Source organism: Chrysoperla carnea, chromosome 2 (genome assembly GCF_905475395.1).
Source record: "Chrysoperla carnea chromosome 2, inChrCarn1.1, whole genome shotgun sequence".
NCBI classification, from domain to species: domain Eukaryota; kingdom Metazoa; phylum Arthropoda; class Insecta; order Neuroptera; family Chrysopidae; genus Chrysoperla; species Chrysoperla carnea.
Genome location: NC_058338.1, coordinates 94893674 through 94918272, shown reverse-complemented (window position 1 = coordinate 94918272; position 24599 = coordinate 94893674). Strand labels below are relative to the sequence as shown.

General features: G+C 32.5%; 2 protein-coding genes across 3 annotated transcripts; one reads left to right on the top strand and one right to left on the bottom strand.

Moving 5' to 3' along the window:
- Positions 1-3558: 3558 nt before the first annotated feature.
- LOC123291749 (protein pygopus) lies at positions 3559-11429 on the bottom strand. 2 transcript variants are annotated; one of them, XM_044872152.1, is made up of 3 exons: positions 11303-11429; positions 7633-9875; positions 3559-5012 (listed from the first exon to the last, which is right to left on the bottom strand). In XM_044872152.1, the coding sequence occupies exons 2-3, from the start codon at positions 9798-9800 to the stop codon at positions 4892-4894; spliced, it is 2289 nt and encodes a 762-aa protein (XP_044728087.1). In that variant the 5' UTR covers positions 9801-9875; positions 11303-11429; the 3' UTR covers positions 3559-4891. The 2 variants fall into 2 exon arrangements, with proteins under 2 accessions (XP_044728087.1, XP_044728086.1); XM_044872151.1 differs by lacking the exon at positions 11303-11429 and adding an exon at positions 11043-11092.
- Positions 11430-13463: 2034 nt separating this feature from the next.
- Positions 13464-24574, top strand: LOC123291748 (nucleolar protein 6). The gene is made up of 10 exons (XM_044872149.1): positions 13464-13586; positions 13723-14812; positions 16755-17040; positions 17762-18415; positions 19767-19900; positions 20144-20453; positions 21666-21919; positions 22858-23078; positions 23385-23657; positions 24412-24574. Exons 1-10 carry the CDS (start codon positions 13548-13550, stop codon positions 24547-24549), a joined length of 3399 nt encoding a protein of 1132 aa, XP_044728084.1. The 5' UTR covers positions 13464-13547; the 3' UTR covers positions 24550-24574.
- Positions 24575-24599: the final 25 nt, after the last annotated feature.

Below are 24599 nucleotides of genomic sequence, written 5' to 3'. Positions count from 1 at the left end.
GATTTTAAAGTCGTGAATAGTTCAATCCGACTAATTTATAGCCTACTTATTTAACTAAAATTATAATTTACAATTTACTTAAAAATACAATTTATATAAAAAGTTGTGCACTTAAAAAAAATTTTAATATTCTCGATTTTTCTTGCGTGTACAGGGTACAGGGTGCATAAGTATTTATACAAAAGTCATGGAGCCCGTGACAGTAAAACTGCACTTACACGGATTTCGAAATTTCGCATGTGAATTACTATTTAACGATAGATACAAGATGGATTAGGTGTGCAAGGATTTATAGTGGCAGAAATATTTTTTGCCAGACTTTTATTTTTTACTGGTGTCACAGATTTCAACTGTCACACGAGATATTTCGAAAGTAGAACTCAAAACGAACAAATTTAAAAAAAAAAAAAGTAATTCCGCGATAAGGATAAAATTTTATTGGCTTTATATATTCAAAATCGGCGTGACAGACCTTACTGCCACGATAACAGCCGCCACACCAAATTTTCCTGAAAAATAAAATGGTCTTTTACAAATTAATTTCCATGAAAGTGAAAATACTTGTAATTATTAAAAAATATTTCAGCCAGGATAAACCCTGGCACACCTATAATCCATATTGTACCTTTCGTTAAATAGCATTTATTCATTTGCGAAATTTCGAAATCCGTGTAAGTGCAGTTTTACTGTCACGAGCTCCCCGTTTAATATATTTCATTCAGATACAATCATTTTTCGACGCGATATATCTGTTTGCAATTTTGAAAAAATTTAAAATTTGTTTAAGTGCGCCACTTTTTTAGCGGAACAAGAAAAAATGATGTGTTTTTGTGTTATAATCGTTTTTAAAATCGCAAACTTCTCTCGCTCTTCGTGGCTGCTCTTGATGTGCACACCTGATGCGAAGGAAGAGGAAAAAAGGCGATTCGAAAAGGAAGCCCGCAACATTGAACGTAACAGGTGTTTAAAAAACAATTAAAAAAGGGATGAAATAAAAAATCAAAGCTTCTCGAACGCTTATAAAATTCAAAAGGTTGAAATTTTGTGAAAACAGCATAACGGAGGAGCAAAAAAGGACAGAAAGAGGGCAAATATTTAATGAGTACATAAAATAAAACTAATTTTTTTTCAACCACTAGCTTAAATACTAAAAGTAAAGAGTTTAATGCACTATTTTATTTTTTTATCTTTTATCGTTCAATTTTTCTCGTTGTCATGCAATTCAAAAATTTTTTTTCAAAAGAAAATTATTTTAGATCTTGGGCCATACATAGTATTTTGGATCATTTCAGAATGACTGGAAATTTGAGAGACCCTGAATTTCTTTTCCATGGAAAATTTCGAGGCAAGCTGAAAACTTCATCTAGAACGATATTCAAACAAGAAAATAATTGAATAAAAGTCGGGAAACGAACACCGCCTTTTTTGCGTGTCAGAACATGTCATGCAATAAAAAAAATTTTCAGATCGGCTGACAAATTCATCAGCTATGGAAATTTTCGTAGAAAAAATAATTATTAGGCACAACCTCTTCATCAACCTCTCAAATTTCATAACATCCTGAAAAGACTTCAAAATATTGCAGATGGTCCTAGATCTAATTCAACTAAATAAAAAAAGAAAATTATTTTCAAACTTCTAAATTTTCTTCTGTTCGATTATTTTAAATATCTACAAATTGTACTTCGCTCAATAAATATTGCGGCACCATTATTTTTGTATATACCAGAAAATTTCCGTAAAAAAGTATGTTGGCAATCAAAACTTTGATTTATATAAATTGGCATAAAAAATAAAATTTCTTTATAATTTAATACATTTTTGGGAGTAGAAAATCGAATCGATTATCTCTTGCCATTTTACGCAATTATTTTAGTTTTAGAGGTAACACATTAAGGAATTTCATAAATCCAAATGAGACTCATTTTGTATTCATTTTATATTAAGTGCAACCTTCAGGGGTGTCAGATAAAAACGACGAGACCATGAACTTTTGGTAGAAATAGATTCATTAGATGCCATGAGAAAAAAATTCAAATAAGCACATAGAGAAAGGATACAAGAGCTCGAGAACTTTTGGATCCAAGACCTTGGATCCATTAATCCTGGGAGAAATCCTAGTGGAGAAGCTGTGGGCTTTCTGTATGGCGTTTGGCCTCAATAGAATCTTATAGTTTCTGCTTAAAATAGCATCTCTTACCAGGAGACGTCTCGCCTTCTGTTCCTCTCAAGGAGGGAGCAGAACCTTGGTCTAGGGACCCATTTACGGCCTCATTAGAATTCTATAGCTTCATCTACTTAAAATAGGATCTCTTACCTAGATACGTCTCGCCTTTGGGTGACTGATTATTCAGATGGAGGGCACAGAAAAAATCCTTGGTCCAGGTGGTAGGGACTCATTTGCGGTACCCCTCTTATCATTATTACGAGATATAAGAGCTCGAAAGTAGAACAAAGCAACTTTTATAGCGCAAAATGAACTTATTACCCATTTCTTTAACTTTTGAATGTCTCCTATGTGGTCTTTTTTAACCCACGAATCAAAAAGAGGAGTGTTATAAGTTTGACCGCTATGTGCGTGTGTCTGTCTGTCAATCTGTGGCATCGTAGGTCCTAAGCGGATGAACCGATTTTGATTTTTGTTTTCTTGAAACGTAATTTAATGGAGAGTGTTCCTAGCTATGTTTTAAGTGCGAACTTAGGATTCCGTATCCGAAACAACTAAACAAGAGACGATATTCAAAATCGGTTCAGTTTGGAGTTCATTGGTTCAGAAATAACGACTTCTGATTTTAGTTTTATATTTTCTCCTCAAAATATAAAACTTAAAGTCTTAATGATTCCCTGGGAGCAAAATGGCGTGGCTGACTTCAATCAAGCGTTATTATTTTATAAACGTCCAACATACTTTTCGCGTACATTTCGGATCTATAATAGAAAAAAATTTCGAAATATTTTGACACACAATTTTTTTTACAAATGCGCATTTTTTTTTTTTACTGTACATAAAGAAAACTTATTTTGATTTTATATATCGGAGGCGGTGAAAAAAAACTGAGGGGTTTACTTTTATGAGACAGATATTTTTTTGAAAATTCACAGCACTAATTTTTTTTCCAATCTTTTTTTGCCACCCCCCTTCTTCTTTTAATCTTTACCGTGGAACAACACCGCATTTTACAATTTTTTAATTAAGTAGCATTTTATTTTTATTTTTTTTAGGTTTTGTGTTTTTAAAAACTTACTAAGTAATCAAAATGAGACTGATTAATTGATTCCTTTTCGGTAGTATTATCCTAAAGATCAAAATTATTCGTCCATCCTTACATCGCGTGTTAATTTTTTTGAATTTTTTAAGGAAAGTAAAGAAAATTCAGTACATGTGAGTATCAGACTAATACCTGAAATCGATCCGACGTATGGGCTCGAAACCTTGGATCCATCTACCTTGAGATTAATCCCGGCGGAAAAGCTATGGGCTTTTGGCGTGGCGTCTGGCTTCCGACAAAATCTTATACCTTTATCTGCTTAAAATAGCATCTCTTACCCAGAGATGTCCCGCCTTCGAGTGATAGGTTGTTCTCAAGGAAGGCACAGTGGAACCCTTTATCTAGGTGCTAGGGGGGCCCATTTGCGGTACCCCTCTTATGTATTTTATGCATCCGTTTATTAAATGTATTCGGTTTTTGTATTTTTTTGGGTCAAAATTACCTATTTAATTAGCTTTTTTAGTTTCCGTATTTGATAAAATTTCGTGAATTGATAAATTTTTACCCAAAAATACGAAAATACGATTTTTTTTTAATGGTTAGATGCATAGTATCAGAGATCTTGTCCAAAATCTCGTATGAACAGATATTTTTCGGATCGTTTTGAGTTATTTACTGGATATTCGTGATTTATGAAACTAAATTACTGATTTTTTCGTAATTTTGACCCAAAAAATAGGAAAATATAGTTGTTTTTTTTTGTTATTGGATGCATAATTTCAGATATATTGTCAAAAATCCGATAGGAACAGCTATTTTTTGGGTTCGATTTCTGATTATTTACTGAGATATTCGTGATTTTTGAATCCTAATTACTGACATTTTAGTAATTTTGTCCCAAAAAATACGAATATATAGTTTTTTTGATGATTAGATTCATAGTTTCAGAGATATTGATTGACCGCAGCCCCATACAAACAGTTATTTCTCGAATATATTTCGGGTTATTTACTGGATATCCGTGACTTTTAGAAACCTAATTATTCGAAAAACCGGAACATTTATATATTTTTAAATGACCTAAAAGTCATTTTATTACTGGCTTTACAATATTACTCTTTCGATTAAAACTACCGAAAAAGAACGCAATTTTTTCCCATGTTTTACTAACAAACTCCCCCCTTAACCATTCCTACATAAAAATTGAGATTCATTCTCGATTTTAAAAAAATCACTTATTCGGTCAACTTATACCTTTTCTCGACCCCTTCATTCAGTCTTCATTTTGATTGTAAAAAAAAAAAATTATATAAATTTTTAGAGCCTAATTTTTGTTTTTTTTAAAGCATTTTTTTTTAATGTTTAGATTTGATTGATTCGACGATAATTAAACTTAACGGTATTAGAGACGTTAGAAAACTAAGCATTATTTAAAATGGCGTTTTTTTATTTATTTCACACAATTTGAAATTTAGTTCCATGTGCTCACTTCTCAGTCCACAGTCCTCATCTTACACGCCTGTGACCCACAGTAACACAGTCTATATAATAAAACTATACACAGTTTAAAGTGTGTGTGGCGCCTTTCTGTATCTTGAACACTTTGCTATTCTTCTGGCCACAAATCAACAGCACAACACACTTTTGTCTCGAACTTATTTTGGATTAAAAACACAACAACGCTATGGTTTAAATTTGACAAGTGGTATATTTTTTGACGCTAAACATTTATCGCACACCCATTCTGCGTACACTTCGGCAGTTAATAGTTGATAAGCACCTTCCGTTAAGCCCGTACAACTCCTGTAAAAGACAAAATATAAGATTCAAATTCGATGTATTATTTTATCAATTGGATATTTTACACTCTATATACAGGATGTTTTTTTAAGTAAATATATGCTTGAATCTCGATAAATTTAAGCGAGGTAAATGCTTTAAACGAGATAAATGCTTCAAACGAAAAATTTTTGTTTCAAAAGCATACATCTTATACCAGCATGGAATTCAATCTAAGTTTTCAGGTTGAATTAAAAGCTCACGATGATTCATAACTGACAAACATTAGATGAACGCTTTAAATTAAAAAAGTTGTTCTTTATAAGTATGCAAACATTTTTTAGTAAACCGAACAGTTTAGACAGTAATTTGATAACAAAAATCTAGTTTTTTATGCGTTTGTTCATTAATTTGAACAAAAATGGTCTTTATAGAAAAACAAACCACTTTTATTGGATTTATTGGAAACTTTTTTTCGAAGAATGCAAACAATTTGGGTAAGAACAATTTTGGGTAAAACTTTTCAGTCCGTTTTTGTCTAAACTGTACGGTTTACGAAAAAATGTTTCGAACAAAAAATGTTACTTTTTTAATCAATAACAACTTCCTAGTTTAAAGTGTTGGCATATGCTTCAAGCAAAAAATGTAGGATGTGTAGGCGCACATCTTACGCGGACATTAAATTTGACCTAGGTTTTCAAGCTCAATGAAAACTCACTCTACTCCATAACTTGTAATCGATAGATGAACACTTTAAATTAGAAAGTTGTTATTGATTAAAAGAGTAACATTTTTTCGTCAAATCGTACAAAAAAATTGTTATTTCGTATAATTATTTCTGCGAAATCTAGGCATTCTTCGAAAAAAAAATTCCCAATAAATTCATTAAAAGTGGTTTGTTTTTCTATAAAAAATCGTTTTAGTTCAAATTGAATAAATAAACTCACAAAAAGCTAGATTTTTGCTATCAATTTCTGTCTTAACTATTCGGTTTACAAACAAATGTATCAAAAAATTTGCGTATTTATAAAGAACAACTTTTTAATTTATAGCGTTCATCTATAATGTTTGACAGTTATGAATCAGAGTGAGGTTTTAATTGAACCTGAAAACCTAGGTCGAATTTGATACCGGTATAAGATGTGTGCCTTTGAAAATAACATTTTTCGTTTGAAGCATATTTTCCTTGGATTTAATTTATTTATCGAGTTTCAAGCATATATCAACTAAAAACAACACCCTCGTATATTGTAAACAAAAACAGAGGTCAAATTTAATTGTTTTTACATTTTCAGATTAAAAACAATAATTATTTGGAAATAAAAATGTGATATTGTTGAATGGAATGACAGTACTGAGCCATCCAAAATAAAAATAAACTAATTTTTATTTATTTTTTTTAAATAAAATTGTTTTGTTTCTTGTAATATGTTTGTCAATGTTCAATGTAAATGTGTAATTTAATTGCATTTCTAAAAATCAATTTCAAATAAATTTTAAAAAGTTTTATTATAATTGTTTATCAATCATTTTTTATTAAAATTATTGGTCTATAGCCAGATCTAGTGTTTGACAGTCATTTTAGAACGGCAGCAAATTTGATGGTAATTTTTCATAGCCGAGCACTTCCAGAAAACCTAAAATATTTTCCATTACTCCACAACCTTAAAGTTAATCATATTCTAAAGTCTAAATTCACAATATGGGTATAAAAGCTGGCAGGTAATCGGAAAAAATAGACCGAAAATTTTATAAAGCCGAATTATTATTGTATTGAGTTGGTGGAGTTAAATTTGTCGACTATATAGGAGTTGATTGGGTTCTGAAGTTTTTAGCCATTGCGTTCACAAATGGAACACTTTTTTCGGTCTATTTTTAAATCCAATTAAGGATTTATTATCCCTAAATCCAAGTTAGCATGATCATGAACATGTTTTTTTTAAGACGGATGGATTTTGTTTACTTTTTATAGCTTAAGAGCTAGTGAACTAAAGCTAGAAAATTTTTAAATGATGTTTTATGATCGATCAATTAAAAATGTATTGTTCTAGCAAGCATCTCGCAGTTGCGTCATCAATCCTTAAATTTTTGAAAATGTAAACAAAAAAATTTGTTTAACCGTCTCCCACAAGGCTACAATTTTAATATATTGTAATTTACATAATTTTAAGTGTAAAATAATTGTCAACCCATTTAGGTGATTGCAAGAGTGTGCCAGATATTAGCAAAGTTGTCAAATGTGGGTGGTAATTCAAGCCTGGTCTCACAAGTTCAAAATTTTAAAGGAATATTCTTTCAATAGTTTAAAAAGTATCTAAACAGATAGAATATTCTGGTGGTTAGAAGTGTATGTCAAACAAGTATATAATAGTCATGACGATCGATGGGAATGCGAGCGCAAAAGGCTTGTATGAGAAAGAGGAAAAAGAAACGCGATTTTGAAAAAACAATCTCTTGAATTTCTATTCTTAATAAAATGAGTTACAAAAAATTCCTCTAACCCTACAGGATTTTTAGATCTTTTAGGCATTTCGATGCCTCGTTACTGAAGTACGTTTTCTTTCGTCATTACATTATAAAATTTCTTATTTCTCTTAAAATGCATAATTTTGAACAATTCGATTCTTTAACGAAATAAACTTACCTATGGAACCAAAAATTACATCCAGATTCACATAATATTGCTTGATCGTTATCATGTACTTCTTTATGGCACACCCCACATGGATAAATGGGTGGTGCATTTGGATTTTGTGGATTAAACACCATTGGCTGATCCGCTGGATACACTTTACCAGCTGATACCGATAATGATTTTGCTACAGATGAACCATACATACCGCCACCCATCATATGTGGTGGTGGTCCATTACCCGGACCACCAGGTCCCATGCCACCGCCGGGTCCCATTCCGCCACCGGGTCCCATTCCACCACCGGGTCCCATACCACCCATCATATGATGGCCAGGACCTCCACCCATGTTAGGTGGTCCGCCACCTTGACAACTATTCATATTTGGACCTCCCATCATTTGATTTGAGTTCATGAAATTCGGTGGTGGTCCCATATTTGAATTGGGCCCACCTCCAGGACCTCCATGATGGTGATGATGTTGCATATGATGATTCATTCCAGGTCCACCACTCATAGGACCACCAGGACCTCCACCCATAGGACCACCAGGTCCCATAGGCCCACCAGGACCTGACATAGGACCACCACCTCCGTGTGGTCCACAATGTGGAGACCCTCCACCACTCATTTGACCCAACATCATTTGATGTTGTGATGTTGGAGGCATTCCACTCATTCCACTATTAGGTCCACCACCTTGTCCACCAGGTGCACCCATCCCACCCATAACACCCCCACTAGCACTATTTACAGTATTCATTGTACTTGTGTTTGTGATTGGACCAATTTGATTTAAATGGGTGTTGATAGGCCCTCCTGACGGTGGGCCAGGACCAACACCCCCACTATTATGATTATGACTCACATTACAGTTCATATGCTGAGGTCCAACTCCCCCCACTCCCACACTATTACCACTATTATTATTATTGTTATTCATAGACATTGCCATCGATGTGGAAATTGATGTTGGTGTTTGATTCATGGATCCTGGAGGTGGCGGGGGTCCTAAAGAACTGGGTCCTGAGCTAACTGTTGGTGGACACCCTCCACCACCTCCTCCACCACCATTGTTTGGTCCAATATTTAAAGGACTACTTGGTGGATGTCGCATTTGATTCATAGATTGTTGATTAGGGCCCCCAGGACTTGGTCCACCGGTTCGTTGTTGTTGTTGTTGTTGCTGTTGTTGGGATTGTGATTGTTGCTGTGATGGATGTGACGGACTCGGTCCGCCAGGTCCAATATGATGATTATGTGGACCGCCCATATTCATCATTGAAGGCCCATTGGGACCCATAGAATTTGGTTGATTTGACATCATTGGGCCATTATTCATTCGTGGTCCCAATGGACTATTTTGCATCATACCTAATGGACTATTCGCTGCACTCATTGGTCCATTGCTCATATTCGGTCCCATACACATGGATGACTGTGGACCATTCGGGCCATTCATTTGCATTGGACCATTATTCATATGTGCTGATTGCATACCACCCATTGGACTATTATTTGACATTCCACCGCCAGGTCCACCCATTGGACCGCCGCCATGTTGCATCATCTGTTGAGGCGGTCCATTATTACTATTCATTGATATTGGACTATGTAATTGTGGGGCAATATTCATGGGACTACCCATTGGTGGGACCATAGAATTCATTGGTGAGCCCATTGGGCCACCACTTAATGGTCGTCCACAATGTACACCGCCACCACTGGAACTCATCGGAGAACCCATTGGCGCCATTCCATGCATTGGGCTCATTGGTCCCATTAAACCAGGTGATCGCATTGGACCACCTCCACCGCCCATGGGTGAGGGTATTCCAACCATTTGATGATGGCTCATTTGATTCATACCGGGTGGACCCCCAACCATACCTGGTGGGGGTCCCATTCCACGCATCATGTTATGGTGTGCCGCCGACATCATACTATTTGTATTTTGTACAACAGGTGTATCGTCGAATGGATTACTCGCGACAACCGTATCACCGTATCCAGTTGGTGCGGGGGGTAAAAGATCTTGCATTGTAGGCGGAGGTTGTTGTGGAGTTGCTATTGCAGCCGCTGCAGCTGCACTATTGCTTGCATTTTTTCGTCGTTTCTTTGCACTTGGTGGTGGCTCCAAAGCCGGCCCTGACAGCCGGTATGGCGCCATGTGCGCCATTTTATCGAACTCGTTAAATAATATTATGAAGACTGTTCCAGTTTTTGGCAATCCATTTCAGTAGATGGTAAAATGCTATGAAATTATGAAAAAATTTATATTATTAAGTTAACTTTAATTTTCTAGGGGATTTTTTGGCTGGAAATACATTTGCTATATAATAAGTCTGTTTATTATCACGCTTTAATTTGCTTAACCCTCCGTCTATCGCGTGATAAGCGCGGCGCTGGATTTAAATGTACAACATATTTTAAATATTCTAGTATTCATTACATCAAAATTTATTCCAATTATTATTTCTCGAAATTAGATATTTGATTTAACTGTCCTGGGACTAAAATAAATGCGGCGTTCTGTCTCTTACAAGTCTGGTAGTTGATTTCGAGTATAGCGCTGCCAAGATACTCAAGCTAACCGTAAGTTTATCTGTATTTAATAATTAATATCTAATTATGATCTATAAATTATATTGTTTTCTTTTTATAAACCTTCTTTAAGGTTACGTTATCAAGGTAATTAATGTTATTATTTATGATTTATAAATTATTTCTAACGAATTAATATTTAAATTTTCACACGAGAAGAATAATAAAATAAATAAAAATGAAATCAATAAAAATAATTGCTTAGATTTTAATCGATAAAAAATTTATGTTTAAATTAGCGCGAACTGTACGAAAATTTCAAGTGATGGGCGATCGCTTAATCCTATTATAAAATTAGTGTCCTATAATATTGTATATTTTCCAAATACAGTCGTTACGGGACGCCTCACATAACAAATGTATTCTCAGCCTTATATTTTTTATCTTTTTTAAATTTGGTGATTATTTTCCCCAACATGCACAAAAATTAGACAGATTGACAAACACACAAAAATGTTCTAAGATATTTTGATGCACTTTAAGTTATTGCATCAGCAAATTATGCTCCAACAATCGTAATATCCAACTTTAATGGTTTTCTAAACTTTAAATTGTAAGAGTTGGTTAATCATGTACCAAAAACGAGAAGCTTTAAGCCTATTATTCTAGTTTAAAGCTTGTAATAAGAAGTTTTATATCATAAATTCATTATATTCCACAAAAGCCTATTTTCCATACGGAAAATTATCTAAGAATAAATTCGGATTTTTAGTTTTATGAAAATAACGTAACTAAGAAATGTATTCGAATCTTGTATAAAGATGTAACTTATCTGCAATGATCAAAATTTAAGTTTTACCAAAATATTAGACAATACCGTCTGAAGCACTCGATAAACGATTGAATGTCAATTATTTGACTAAAATTTCCCATTGGATCATGGTACGATTAAAAACAATGTGTTTCCAAGAAAATAAAGGAGATCTCCAAATAAAAAAACACTTCTATATTAAAACAAAACTCAATCACCTAACCTTAAACACGTTATTTCACCACAAAAAAAAAACAATATTTGATAAAAGGATATCACAAAGCCCCAAAAAAATATATTCTAAAAATAAATAAAAAATTACGTACGATAACATTTTCAGTTTTTTTTTTTGCTTAAACAAAAAAAAAATTTAATAATCTTTCGGTCGGTTCTTCATGTCACTTTTTTTTATATTAATAATGTGAAAGAGTAGATTGAATAACTTTACTTAAGCCTAGCATTTAAGCAATAAATAATATTTTTGATTAAAAATTCGAATAAACACACAACTATTTACACCATAATTAATTGATAATTGATTTAATAAATATTATATGCATCCATTTTTGTTATATTTTGTTCTATATAAAAAAGTATTTAGGTAAAATTTTTTTGATATTATAAATGAGAATAACTTTTGTATACAACGCACGCCACATTTGTGACATTGTAATTCATGTTTTCCATACTAGATGGCAATATATGTCTACGTTTTAATTTTGTATCATTTTTTAAATTATCAATAGGTATTTTTATTCAATTTAATAATAAATCATTGAAAAAATATGGAACACATTTGTATAATTTTTAATTTGTAAAGCTTATATTTTTACTTTATTATATTAAAAATAAAAAAAATTATTGTAATCGAAAAAAAAATCGGTATCGGGGTTTCAACGGAAATACACGTTTTGAGGGTACCTGATTCCAAAAAAGTGGTTTTTAAAAAATGCGTACGTCGGTATGTCGGTATATATCTTCAATTTTCAACCGATTTTTCTCAAACTCGGTACATAGGTGTAGTTTGGTCATAATTCCACACGATTTTTTCATTTTTTCCCTAGGCCTTTTTGTAAGGGTACTTTCCTCTAGGCCAAAACAGGATTTTTGAACAGACCTTAAAGTGTTCCTAGGATTGGTATAAGCCACATATCCGAGAAAATTCGGAAAGGCCTACACCCTAGGGAAAACCTTTCCAAACAAAGGAAAATGGGATTTTCTAGAAAGAGGTTGAGGAGATAGCAGTGAAACTTAGTATCAGGGTTTATATCAACAAGGTCCTAGGTTTGATATAACTCCCGTCTGGGACCCCTCCCCTTGGAGCCGTGGAGCTGGAGGGGACGAGTTTTTTTTTTTTATGTAACTTTTGTAACTTGGTCATCTTAATAAATAAAACTTAATTAAGCTAAATTAGTGAAGTTAAGAAACTGAAGCTTTTCCTTGTTTTTAAATAATTCTTACAATTGGCTGCTTTCAATAAAAATATTACAAGAATAATATATCAATTTTATAATATAATAAAGTCTTGTCCGATGTTTCGGACCGTTTATTTCTAATGCTTTTATTATACTTACTTTAAAATGCGAATTAAATAAAAATTAGAATATTAATTTCGATGAAACTTTGAGATTTAAAATGATTCAGGTTTTGAAAACAAGGCTTCAATTACTTTATTCGCAAATTATATATTCACTAGCTCTTTTCGAAAACTATGAAAAAAATTAAATATTTTATCTTAAATAATATTGGGTATTAAGTAAAACTTCTTAATCATTTCAATTATCAATTAAGACAGGTCTCTCAAGTTTTAATTTTCCCGCTCTACCAGTTAACACTTAAAAACTTCATAAATAAACATTGGACTGATAAAAGTTGGTCTTTTGGTATTTCGGAGTAAATTTTTTCAAAAATCATCCGATTTATAACATATGTCACCGTTTATTGTGGTTTCAAAAAGCCCCCCAATCCGTGCTAATTCTACCAAGACCAACTTAATATAACGCAATGAGTAGATTTTCGTTAATACATGTTAAGTTGGCTCTAGTTGGAGTGGTTTTTTGTAACCAGTTTACTATCTGACATAAATTAAATACTGCGTTGGGATATACACAAATTTTTTTCTTTACTTTACAAGCAGTTATTCACCCGCTTCGCTTAATTTAATTAACGACTACCCCATTATAGCCTTCAATTTCCTTGCTCTCATTTAACATTGTCTCCCCCTTTTATCACAATTTCATAGATTTTCCTTTCTTGGTAGAGAACACCAAGATTTTAATTTTTTTTAAAATAAAATACAGTCTATGTTACTCGCTGATAATGTAGCTTTTTATAAATAGGAACATTATAAAAATTGGTTCAGTAGTTTCTGAGTTAATCTATTACAAACAAACAAAAAAAATTAAAAGTTTCCTCTTTATAATATTAGTGTAGATTGATAAAATCTGCAGTCTAGATGGTCTGGCCACAGACTTATATTATGTTATTATGAAAGTCTGTGAGTACAACTCATGTTTACAAATTACAAGTTTTGAAAACACGTGAAAACGAGTGGAAATTATTTTAAAGAAAATGACTTGGAAAGCTAGTACACAAGATAGTGATATCGATGTAAGTAATTATTTCTTTTTATTTTTGTTTAATAAAGTTATTCTAAACCCCGATATTTTTACCTACTTTAATTTATTTAGGTTACTTCCGAAAGGTTTTCCTAAGATGTGCCATAATAATTTTCTTTTATTTCCAGTCGATAGGAAAATCTGATGATGAATCAGCTGAAGAAACACATCAAGAAGAGCCTGTAAAGATTGGCTCCAAACGAAAACAAGATTCCACAAACGAAACAACTTCTAGAAAGAAAAATAAAAAATTATTTCAACCACCGACCGTAGAAGAATTAAATGAATTACGTGAAACAGAAAATTTATTTAATTCGAATTTATTTCGATTACAAATCGAAGAAATTCTTAAAGAAATTACACTCGAACATAAACATGAACAACAAATCAATAGTTTCTTTAATAATTTTAAAAAGTTCGTTGAAGAAATTCCCGATTCAAATGAGTATCAATTAAGTGATTTAAGTTTTTTGGATAAGTACAAAATTAAGTTACCTTTGTTTGAATTACCAACACAAACTCGTGGATTTTTTAAATTTATTAAACCGAAAAATGTTGAAATATTTCGATTACATCAAACGAAATGTACGATATTACGGCGTCGTGAAATAACAATTGATATTAATTTAGAAACACCTTTAAAATGTTTCCATAAAACTGACGCGGTAAATGGACGATTTTTATTAAAACGTGCGATTTATTTGGGATATTTAGCATCGAAATTACGTGAAAATAAAAAATTCCGTACCGAGCGCGTTTCAATGCGTTACACATTTCAAAATGGGAATCTTTTAAAACCATTATTATTAATTCGATATAATTCACATATCGAATTTCGAATTCATGTAGCAGTTGAACCGAATTTATTAAAATATTCAAAATTTAATCCGTTAAAGAATAATGTACATGGGGTTTGGTTTTTCGAACATGATGATAATTTCGAGTCTTCGACCCCATTTTATAATAGTTGTATTCTGGAAGATTTAACTTCGATGGAGAATAATCAAGTTTTATATGAAAGTTTAAAAGATTCGAAAAATATTCAAGATGGCTTAAAGTTGTTACAAGTGTGGTTGAGACAGCGTGGCTTGGATGTTGGTTTTGGAGGGTTTACAACGGAGTTGATGGCTATGTTTGTGGTTTATTTGATTAAAACGAAGAAATTGAATAATGCGATGAGTAGTTATCAAGTTGTACGAAATGTTTGGGTTAGTTTAGGTAAGTTATCGAATATAAACGAGCATTAAAAATATTTTAAATTTCATCGAATTTTCAAACAGTTCTATCTCGGCGAGAAATAATTGGATCTGAATGAAATATATGCAGGATGTCTTTTTTAAGTTGAAATATGCTTGAAAATCGATAAATAAATTCAATAGAGAAAAATGCTTCAAACGAAAAATGTGAGACAAACATTAGATGAACGCTTTAAATTAGAAAGTAGTTCTTTATAAATACGCAAAAAAAATTTTTGTTTGAAACATTTTTTGGTAAAGCGAATAGTTTAGTTAGTAATTGATAGCAAAAATTTAGCTTTTGGTGCGTTTGTTCATTTAATTTGAACAAAAATTGCTTTTATGGAAAAACAAATCACTTTTATTGAATTTTTTGGAAAATTCTTTTCGAAGAGTGCCTAGATTTCGCAGAAACAATTATATGAAATGACAATTTTGGATAAAACTTTTCAGTCCGTTTTTGCTTAAACTGTACGATTTGCGGAAAAATGTTTCAAACAAAAAATGTAATTTTTTTAATCACAATAACTTTCTAATTTAAATTGTTCATCTATCGATTACCAGTTATGTAGTAGAGTGAGATTTTCATTGAGCTTGAAAAGCTATGTCTGCGTAGATATGCGCCTTAGACACAACATTTTTTGCTTGAAGCATTTTTATCGATAAAACTTACTTTTCGAGTTTCAGGCATATGTAAACTTAAAAAAGACACCCTGTTTGATCCGATAGCTTGTACTTTCTAGTTTTTGAATAAATATCTCAAACATTTTATCATCCTTAAATATTTTATGCGCAGGACTAAAAGAAAATTTGAGAAAATTTATTAAATTTGATATGAATTTTAAAAGTTTGCATGGAGTGCATAAGTATTTATGCAAGAAATTAAGTATGTACAATCGAAAGCTTGTTTATTTCTCTTTAAAAAGATCTTATATTGATCTTTATTCCAGCTTTTAAGATCTATTAATTCTCCGACAAAGCAAAATAGACACTTTTCACATCAAACTGCTGTCTCCTCAAATAATGGCTTTGCAGAAATAAACTTAAACTTATTCAAAAGTTGAATAATTTCGAAAATAGTTTCAAAATTTTGAAACAAAAGCTAAAGAATATATATCATTCCTTATCACTTTGCATTCCTTATCACGGGGTCATAATACTTTCTTTTTTAAAGTTGAATAATTTCGAAAATAGTTTCAAAATTTTGAAACAAAAGCTAAAGAATATATATCATTCCTTATCACTTTGCATTCCTTATCACGGGATCATAATACTTTTTTTTTTTTTTTTTTTTTTTTATAAATCCAATAAAAATACTCGGAAGCTTGTTCATTTATTTTTAAAACTCGCTACTATTCCACCTCGTACGAGCTTTTTTGATTAAGTTATTCATTGTCATATCAAAATTGCTACAAAAAAACAGTAAATCTAAAAAATCAATTTTTTAACAAAAAAAACCAAACTCTCTAAGTTCTAAAAGTTCTATATTCGAGCAGATACGGCAGTTTAAAGTAAAAAGTTTTATTTTGTTTTGTCGATGAAAAACTCGGCCTTAGAAGTTCTTACAAAGAGCAAAATAAACGCGTTTTGAAGAGAAATAAACAAGCTTTCGGTTGAACATAGTCAATTTATTGTATAAATAATTATGCACCCCGTGCAAACATTTAAAATTCATACCAAATTAATAAATAAATTTTCTCAGCGTTTCAGCCCTGCGCATAAAATATTTGAGGATGATAAAAATGTTTGAGAAATTGATTCAAAAACTAGAAAGTGCAACTATCGGATGTGATTTATTTCGATTCAGATCCAATCATTTTTCGCCGAGATATATCTGCGCCACTTTTTATTTGCGGGTCAGTATATTTAAGAAAAATAAAACTTTTACACTTAGAATGTAAAATAATTTGTGTTCCCGTAAATAGGAGATAGTCATTGGACAGAACGGGGTCAAGGAATTACACTATCGAATATTAAAAAAGAGAATCAACCGGATATGAATGAATTCCATGATCATTTTCCAGTTGTTTTTGTTGACGTTACTGGTTTCTATAATTTAGCCGCGTTTTTAAATCCACATATTTATTTAAAAGTTTGTACAGAGTGTAAAAAAGCTGTGCAATATTTGGATGATACTTTTAATGTTAATAATTTTCGACATTTGTTCACCGAAAAAATGCTTTTTCATCAACAATATGATCAAATTGTAAAGTAAGTTAATATATACATCAAATTAAAAATAAAATGAACTTTTTAAAGTAGCCTATAGACGTTCAATATTTTGATTTGATATTCAATAATTAGGGGTGAGACACACTTAGACCAAAGGGTCCGTTGTGATAACGAAAAAGAATTGGTTCATCCCCGGTCACTACTAGATAAACCATTAGGAGCTGTTTAAGAACAGCAAGAATACTTCTACGTTAGCGGATTTAAGTCGGATAGGTCGTCAAAGAAAAACTGGCTCAATTGAATTTATCTTCTCATGGAAAGACAGAGAAGGTTAGGCATTGTTTCTTCCTCCTCCCCATTGTGACAGCTCCTGCAATAGTTGCGACACACTGCCGCCGCTAGGCGTTCAGCGTGCCTACCGCCTAGCCAGTGTAGTAGCTGCAACAATTTTATTGTGGTCCTTTGAAGTGATATAAGATCTTCGGTACTCCTACGATTGTATTTAGACCATATATATGTTTAAATGAGCTGGCGGAACAAATGAATCTAAATCTGGCATGGGTACCGAGGTACAGGGACATCCAGGAAATTGTGAAACCGACGAGTTTGCTAGAAATGGTTCAAGGCTGTCAGATACAAGCATTCATATTCATCCGGGAGTATCGTTTGAGAATTGCAACCTTGGGATATTATTAAACGTCTATGGGCTACTTTCAAAAACTTATTAACTGTAAAAAAAATTTTCAAATTTTTGTTTTAGAGTAAATATAAAAAATATTAAATTTTACGATACATTAATCGAGCGTCATGAACGCTTAGATTATATGACCTTCAAGCATCCATTATGGTTAAAACAAATCACAAACGTTTTAAAGAAAGGTCTTTCAGATCGTTTAACTCAATTATGTCCAAAATTAAATGATCCACCCGAATGGGATATAAATGAATCCGTACCAACAATTGATGAAATAAATTCGATTATAATTGGCTTCAATCTAAACGAAGAAAAAGCATTTAATAAAATTGAAAAAGGACCTATTGCAAATTTACCGGAAGCAATTGAATTTCGTGAATTTTGGGGTAAAAATAAAACGGAATTACGTCGTTTTAATGATGGCTCAATAATGGAATGTATTATTTGGGATTCAAGTGATTCGAATAAGTTAACACGTCGTGATATTTGTACGAAAATTATTAATTATTTATTAGAGTCGAAATTATTTATTAAATCGGAGAGAATTCAACATATTTGTGATGAATTTATGCAATTAGATGTACAGGATTCACAGGAGGATGATGATGATTTATCCTTAAGGATAATACAATCGTATGATAATTTAGTGAAAAAATTACGTAGTTTACAGAATTTACCATTGGATATAACAGCGGCCCAAGGTGCTTCAAGTGTTTTCAGGTAAATCTTTATTTTTAAAATTGAATTGAGGATAATATAAAGGAGCGTACCTTTTACTTATTCTAAGATTATTCTTTGATCGGAAACTGAGGGTTATTGTTCCTTTCCGTGAAGAATGGGATCGAGATTTACGTAACATTTCATCACCTTGCGTCCCATTTTGAACGCAAGCGCTAAAAACTTCAGAACCCAATCAACTCCTCTATAGGCGACAAACTCAACCCAACCAACTCATAATTACACCAATACTTCGGGCCTATAAAATTTTCGGTCTATTTTTTCCGATTACCCTTTATACGGGTGGGTCAAGGTCTGGAGATTTATCTAAGGCGTGGGTTTTATAGACCTAGAATAAAGGAATCGATTCCTTCTTGGTCTATATGCGACGGTTTTTCAATCAAAAACTCTCCCCATACTGGGAGGTGCCCAGATCTGTAACAGGAAAGGTTACAGTTGGGCACATATCAGCATCTATCTATCTTTTCAGATAGCCACGCCACAGTTGATCAGCATTTTTTCAGATAATCAGGCCGTATTTGGGGCCCTTGGGGCGTCAATATTCCAATTGAGGATAATCTATATGAACCCTTCGAGGAACTTAATTTTCTGGTACTGAAAAACACAGTCAGACTGATCTGAGTATCGGGCCACTATGGCGTTAAAAAGAATGAAGCAGTGGACTCTTTGGCACGAAGGGGGTCGTCTCAAAGGTCTTTTTAACCTGAGTCTGTCATTCCCATAGCAAGATGCTCTATAATTTGGCGAAAAAGGATTGGCTACGACATGTTGATCTTGATTACTGGGACTTTGCGTAGGGTATGCAAAAGACCAAACTGTGTATAATCACAGCTAGGCCATTCGCCTGTGCACGTCAGAAATTCACTAGAACACAGTTTAGAAGGGTGGTAGAACTCTTGATAGGACACTGCTGATTGAACATCTTGATAACATGGAGATCTCTGATGATTCCACTTGTAGGGCTTGTATGTAGGACGATGAAACATCCATACATGTTATTTGCACTCGAAGAAATCTGCGAGCGTCAAGTTAAGAATGTTTAGGTCCGAGATCTTGGATCCATCAATCCTAGGAGAAATTCCAGCGGAGAATTTGTGGGCTTTCTATGTGGTGTCTTGAATCGACAGAACCTTATAGCTTCATCTGATTTAGATAGCACCTCTTACCTGGAGACGTCTCGCCTTCAGATGACAGATTGTTCTCAAGGGGGGCACAGAGGATTCATTGCTTTGGGTGCTAGGGACCCATTTGCGATACCCTTATTATGTGTTATAATTATTCTTGGCCCATAAGGCTTAAATTACTAATTTTTTTAATATTATTTATTTTATAGTTATACAGACGTAAATCCTGGTGCTACGATTACAAAAATTCTTCCAAAACACAATAAATTTAACAAAATTAATAAAAAAATGAAACCAGAAACTTACAAAAGCATTAAACCATTCGATGTTGTTTTAAATTTAGGTAAGTTTGCATTTATTTTTGTGTTCCGTTTCTTCTCTAAATATTTAAAGCGCTACTTAAATTCGATTTCGATGGTGTGAATAGGAAATTTCATATAGTTACCTACAGTGGCGTAGCTCGCCTTGGGGGGCCCCTACAGTAGCTACGCCCCTGGTTAGCTATTTATAACTATACTAGAATTCCTACACATACTATCAAAATCGAAATAGTTTTGAAAGATTATTAATTGATTTTTATTTTTAGCGTTAAGTGGTAAATGGCCACAAGATTTACAAGCATTACGACATTTAAAAGCGGCATTTTATTTAAAAATTGCTAAACAATTAGAAACCGGACATAAAATCAAATGTTTTGTCCATACAAAATATTTGGATGTTGTACATGATGATTGGGTGTTTCGTTTATATCTTTTAATTACAAAAGAAATTGGATTAATGAAAAAAATTGTGGATACCGACGAAGCGGGTCTTGTAAAATATCGTGATACTGAAGAAAGTTTACAAATGGAACGGCAATTAATACATTTACCAAAATTAACAAGTGCTCTACTAGGGTAAGTTTCATGAAGTACAGTTTGAGCAGGACCGTCTTTAACCTTTTGAGGCCCCCTCTTTTTTTTAAAACTTCATTTGACAGCTAGGTCGAAAACGTACTCCATTTTCTATGTTTATGGTTACATCATTACTGATATACAGGTTTACTCTTTGTGCCAGAGTATATCATAAAATTTGTGTTAAATGAACTGAATTTTCGTGATTTCTAGGTCTTAATTAATTCAAAAAATTCAGGAACCGAAAAAAATAATAAATTTATTTTCCATTCAGATAAAAATCAATATTTAAGACAATTAGTACAATTTTCGAGATACCGCCTTAAATTCTTTGATGAAAAATACAAAAATCAAATTTATTTGGCTATAAAATTCTACTTTCTAACTTTAAACTGTTGTATGACTTCAAACTGTACGAATTTCTAATAGAAAAAATAGCTTTAAAGTATTTAAGACCGTAGACAAAACAACTTTATACTCGAATTAATGATTGAAAGCTGAGATACTCTTACATTGGTTGACCAATTTACATCAGCTAGTGATAGGACCGCCTTTCTCATTTTTCTGTTCATGAAAAACAAAATATTAGCATTTATGTTTACTTAGAATTAAGTTATTCGATTTAATTAGTTGGCAAATCGAATTACTATCAATGTTCTTTTGAACCTAATTAAATTATATAAAACCAATAAAAGAAACATAATGCTAATACTTCATAAGTTTGGGGCTAGAAACTTCGAAAATCGAATTGAAAATAAATTATTTTGTCACTGAATCGTGTATTTAATGCGTAAAATGGAACGAAGGTTGCGAAGAATGATTTCTTTTAGAGCTAGCCGGAGACATTGTTGATTGCGCGACCCTGAGCTCTAGTACCCAGTGGAAAATAAGAGCCTGCTATGGTTGGCTATCTACTTACATAGACGTGGGGCTTTTAGAATACTTTGTAAAATTGGGAAAGAATGACTGATACGTCCCCAACAATTTTCCTTTGAATCCCATTTGAAACTGTTCAAGAACAGCAAAATAGTTTTGACAACCAATTAATTTTTAGTCATCAATATCATCAATGTTATAAAAAATGACTGTCGAAGCCCTTGTCGATCGCAAGTCTTTGGGTCAGTGCCAAGTGTCTCCAGTGGAAAAGACGGGCTTGGGCTTGACCGTAATTCCGTAATTTTCTTTGTATATAACTAAAAATAATTTGTATTACAGTTTACACAGTCAATACGTATCGTACAGTTCAGCAGCACGTTTAACGAAACGTTGGTTATGCTCACAACTGTTGGACAATGGTCATATTCCAGATGTGGTGACTGATTTAATAATCGCTTCATTGTATGTCACTCCTGAACCATATGATGTCCCGAAATTACCACAAATTGCATTTATACGATTTTTACAAAAAATGGTTACCACCGATTGGCAAACGGATCCATTCATTGTGAATTTTAATAATGAATTAACAAGTAAGTTGAAATTAAGGTAGTACGAGCGCCAAGGCGATTTTAGACTTGTGGTTGAAATTATTTGTATCTTATTTTTAACTTTGATGATGAATTTTGTTATAAATTCATGAATTTAGAGTTTTAGACGAAAAATAAGAATAAAAATTTTTCGAAATATCGAAAGCTACATAATTAAATATTCTGAAAATTATTTCAGATATCGAAAAAATTGGTGTCCCTACTACAGTGTTCATACATTCTTAATTAGTCGGGCACAAAGCCACCGACTAGTTTTGGAGAAATCTATGAAAAGATATCATCGATCTACCGTTTTACCATAAAATCAATGATTACTTTTGAACTCATTTATTTGTTTAAATAATCGGGGAATCATCCCTAAAATTTTCGGAATTGATTTAGACTTAGTCCAACTTCATATAAAAAAAAATTATGCTTTTTATATAAAATTGGTCTGGCGCTCGTACATCCTTAAGACGCAGGATAAATTTTCTGGAAAATTAACTTAAAAACTTATGGTATTTCCAAACAGTTGATCGGGTAGTAACCGATCAACAATTTTTTTTTTTTTTTTTAAGAAAAATAAGACTGAAAATGATTATTTTTTTATGGAAAAATTTCAAAAACTGTATGACTACATACATTTTTTGAAATGGGCATATTTTAAGGAATTTAGGAAAGTTTGTGTCGAATTTCAGAACAACCGTGACTATATTGAGAGAGTTCGAGTAACAGTCGGAATCGTGTATTTTATATTACCATGTTTATAAAGATAAAAAACGTCATAGGGATAAATTCTCAAAAAAAAAATCAGTTGATTTCTGAGAATTCATTTTACTTATATTGTGAATTTCGTGAAGTTCTTGACAACCTAATAATAGTTTGTATTTTGGAAATACTTTAACAAGAATTGGCTTCACATGCTGTCTTATTGATTTTAGGTACAGAAATTAATGAAATCCATACAACATTTACAAAAACCCGACAAACATTGCCACCAATGTTTATAATTACCCCGTACGATCAAGGAAAGTCAATATGGACACGAGAAGCGCCCACACTAAATATATTATTACGGTTACAAGTATTAGCGAAGCAAACACTTGAATTTATGAATAACTATGTTTATGATTCATCAGAAGGGTCTTACAACAATTGTGAAGTAAGTATTCACATCCATTGCCATTTGAAGTCTCTATAGCCTCAGTGAACCCTGGTCAATGCAGGGACCCAAGCCAGTTGCTTACTCTGTCTAATGATTAATCCTGCCTTGCATGGATGAAGAAATTTGAAATCGAAATTATAGTCCTTTGTAAAAAAATTATTTTCTTTAAAAGATACCATATTTTGGACGCCCTTTTATTTCTAAAAGCAGCTATTATTTAAAATATTAATGTACACAAAATTTAATCTAGGATAGATAAAAAAGATTAAATATTTATACTATTTTTTGTTGTTGCTTTTTTAGCGATTATTTAAGGCATCATTAAGCGGTTACAATGTTATCATTAAATTAAAAGCAACGATTTTAAAACAAAAATCGAAGCTAGCATCAACATCCGTTTCTCAAATGAATCATTTTAAAGATAATACAATAATTGCTACAAATCCAATTGAATCGTATTTAAACGATTTACGACAATTTTATGATGAGTACGCATTATTCTTCTATAATCCACATGGTGGCAGTTCTATAGTAGTTTTATGGAAACCTCCAGCATTCAAGGAACGTGAATTTAAGGTAAGCAATTGGAGTTAATACGATAATTGTGTTCACTTTTATCGATGTATCGCCGAAAATCGTATTTAGAAATGGCTAAAATGAACAAAGGACATTCGAAATAAACCGCTTTTTGGGCGTAATTCAAATTAATGTTTCTTGGGTTGTTAACTCCTTTCTCGCTGTTCTAATGAGGCAACACTGAACGACATGGGGCTTGATATTTGTGTCCTAGTGTTGCCTATTGTAGGCGTCCGATTATGTGGCATAAAATTCAAATAAATGTCGCATGCGGAAATGTTGCCTCACATCGCATGTACGAACTTTGCCGTACTGATCCGTTGATTGTTGGATAGACGACGACACTATTCGACACGTTGAATTATGTCGAGAGATGGCGCAATCGACAACAGTCAACTTGTAGAATGCGGCAAGGAAACATTTTTTGTCGCTTGTATTCCTTCTATTGAAAGTATGTAGCATGCATCAATACCGCTTGCTACATGTTGCCTAAAACTTATCTCCGTGGAATGGCGCCTTTATGTTAAAATATGTTTTTTTAGAAGGTCAAAATTTAAGTTGAGTGTCAAGGAATTGCCTTCTCTTCTTCCAACTCCCTTCTCCTTTTTTTTGTCAAAGTATCTCCCTGTAAGTTTTCAATGCTTTGCGTGCCTCTATAGATTCTCCAAACTGAGGAAGTTTTCAAAATTTGTAAATGATGTTGATTTAAAAAAAATATAATTTAGCCTTACATTTTTACACTTTTATTTTTCAGGTCTCTCATATAAATGGCCGAAAATTATCTATACAAGAAGATACAGCTAGCTTAATTGTAAATAAAGAAGCCATCTTAGATGATTTTCGAATATTAGGCGCTGGTTTAATTGAATCTGTTGAAGAAATCACGACGTAGAAGGAAAGAAAACAAAAAGAATTATTTAATAATAAATGTACAAAAATGTA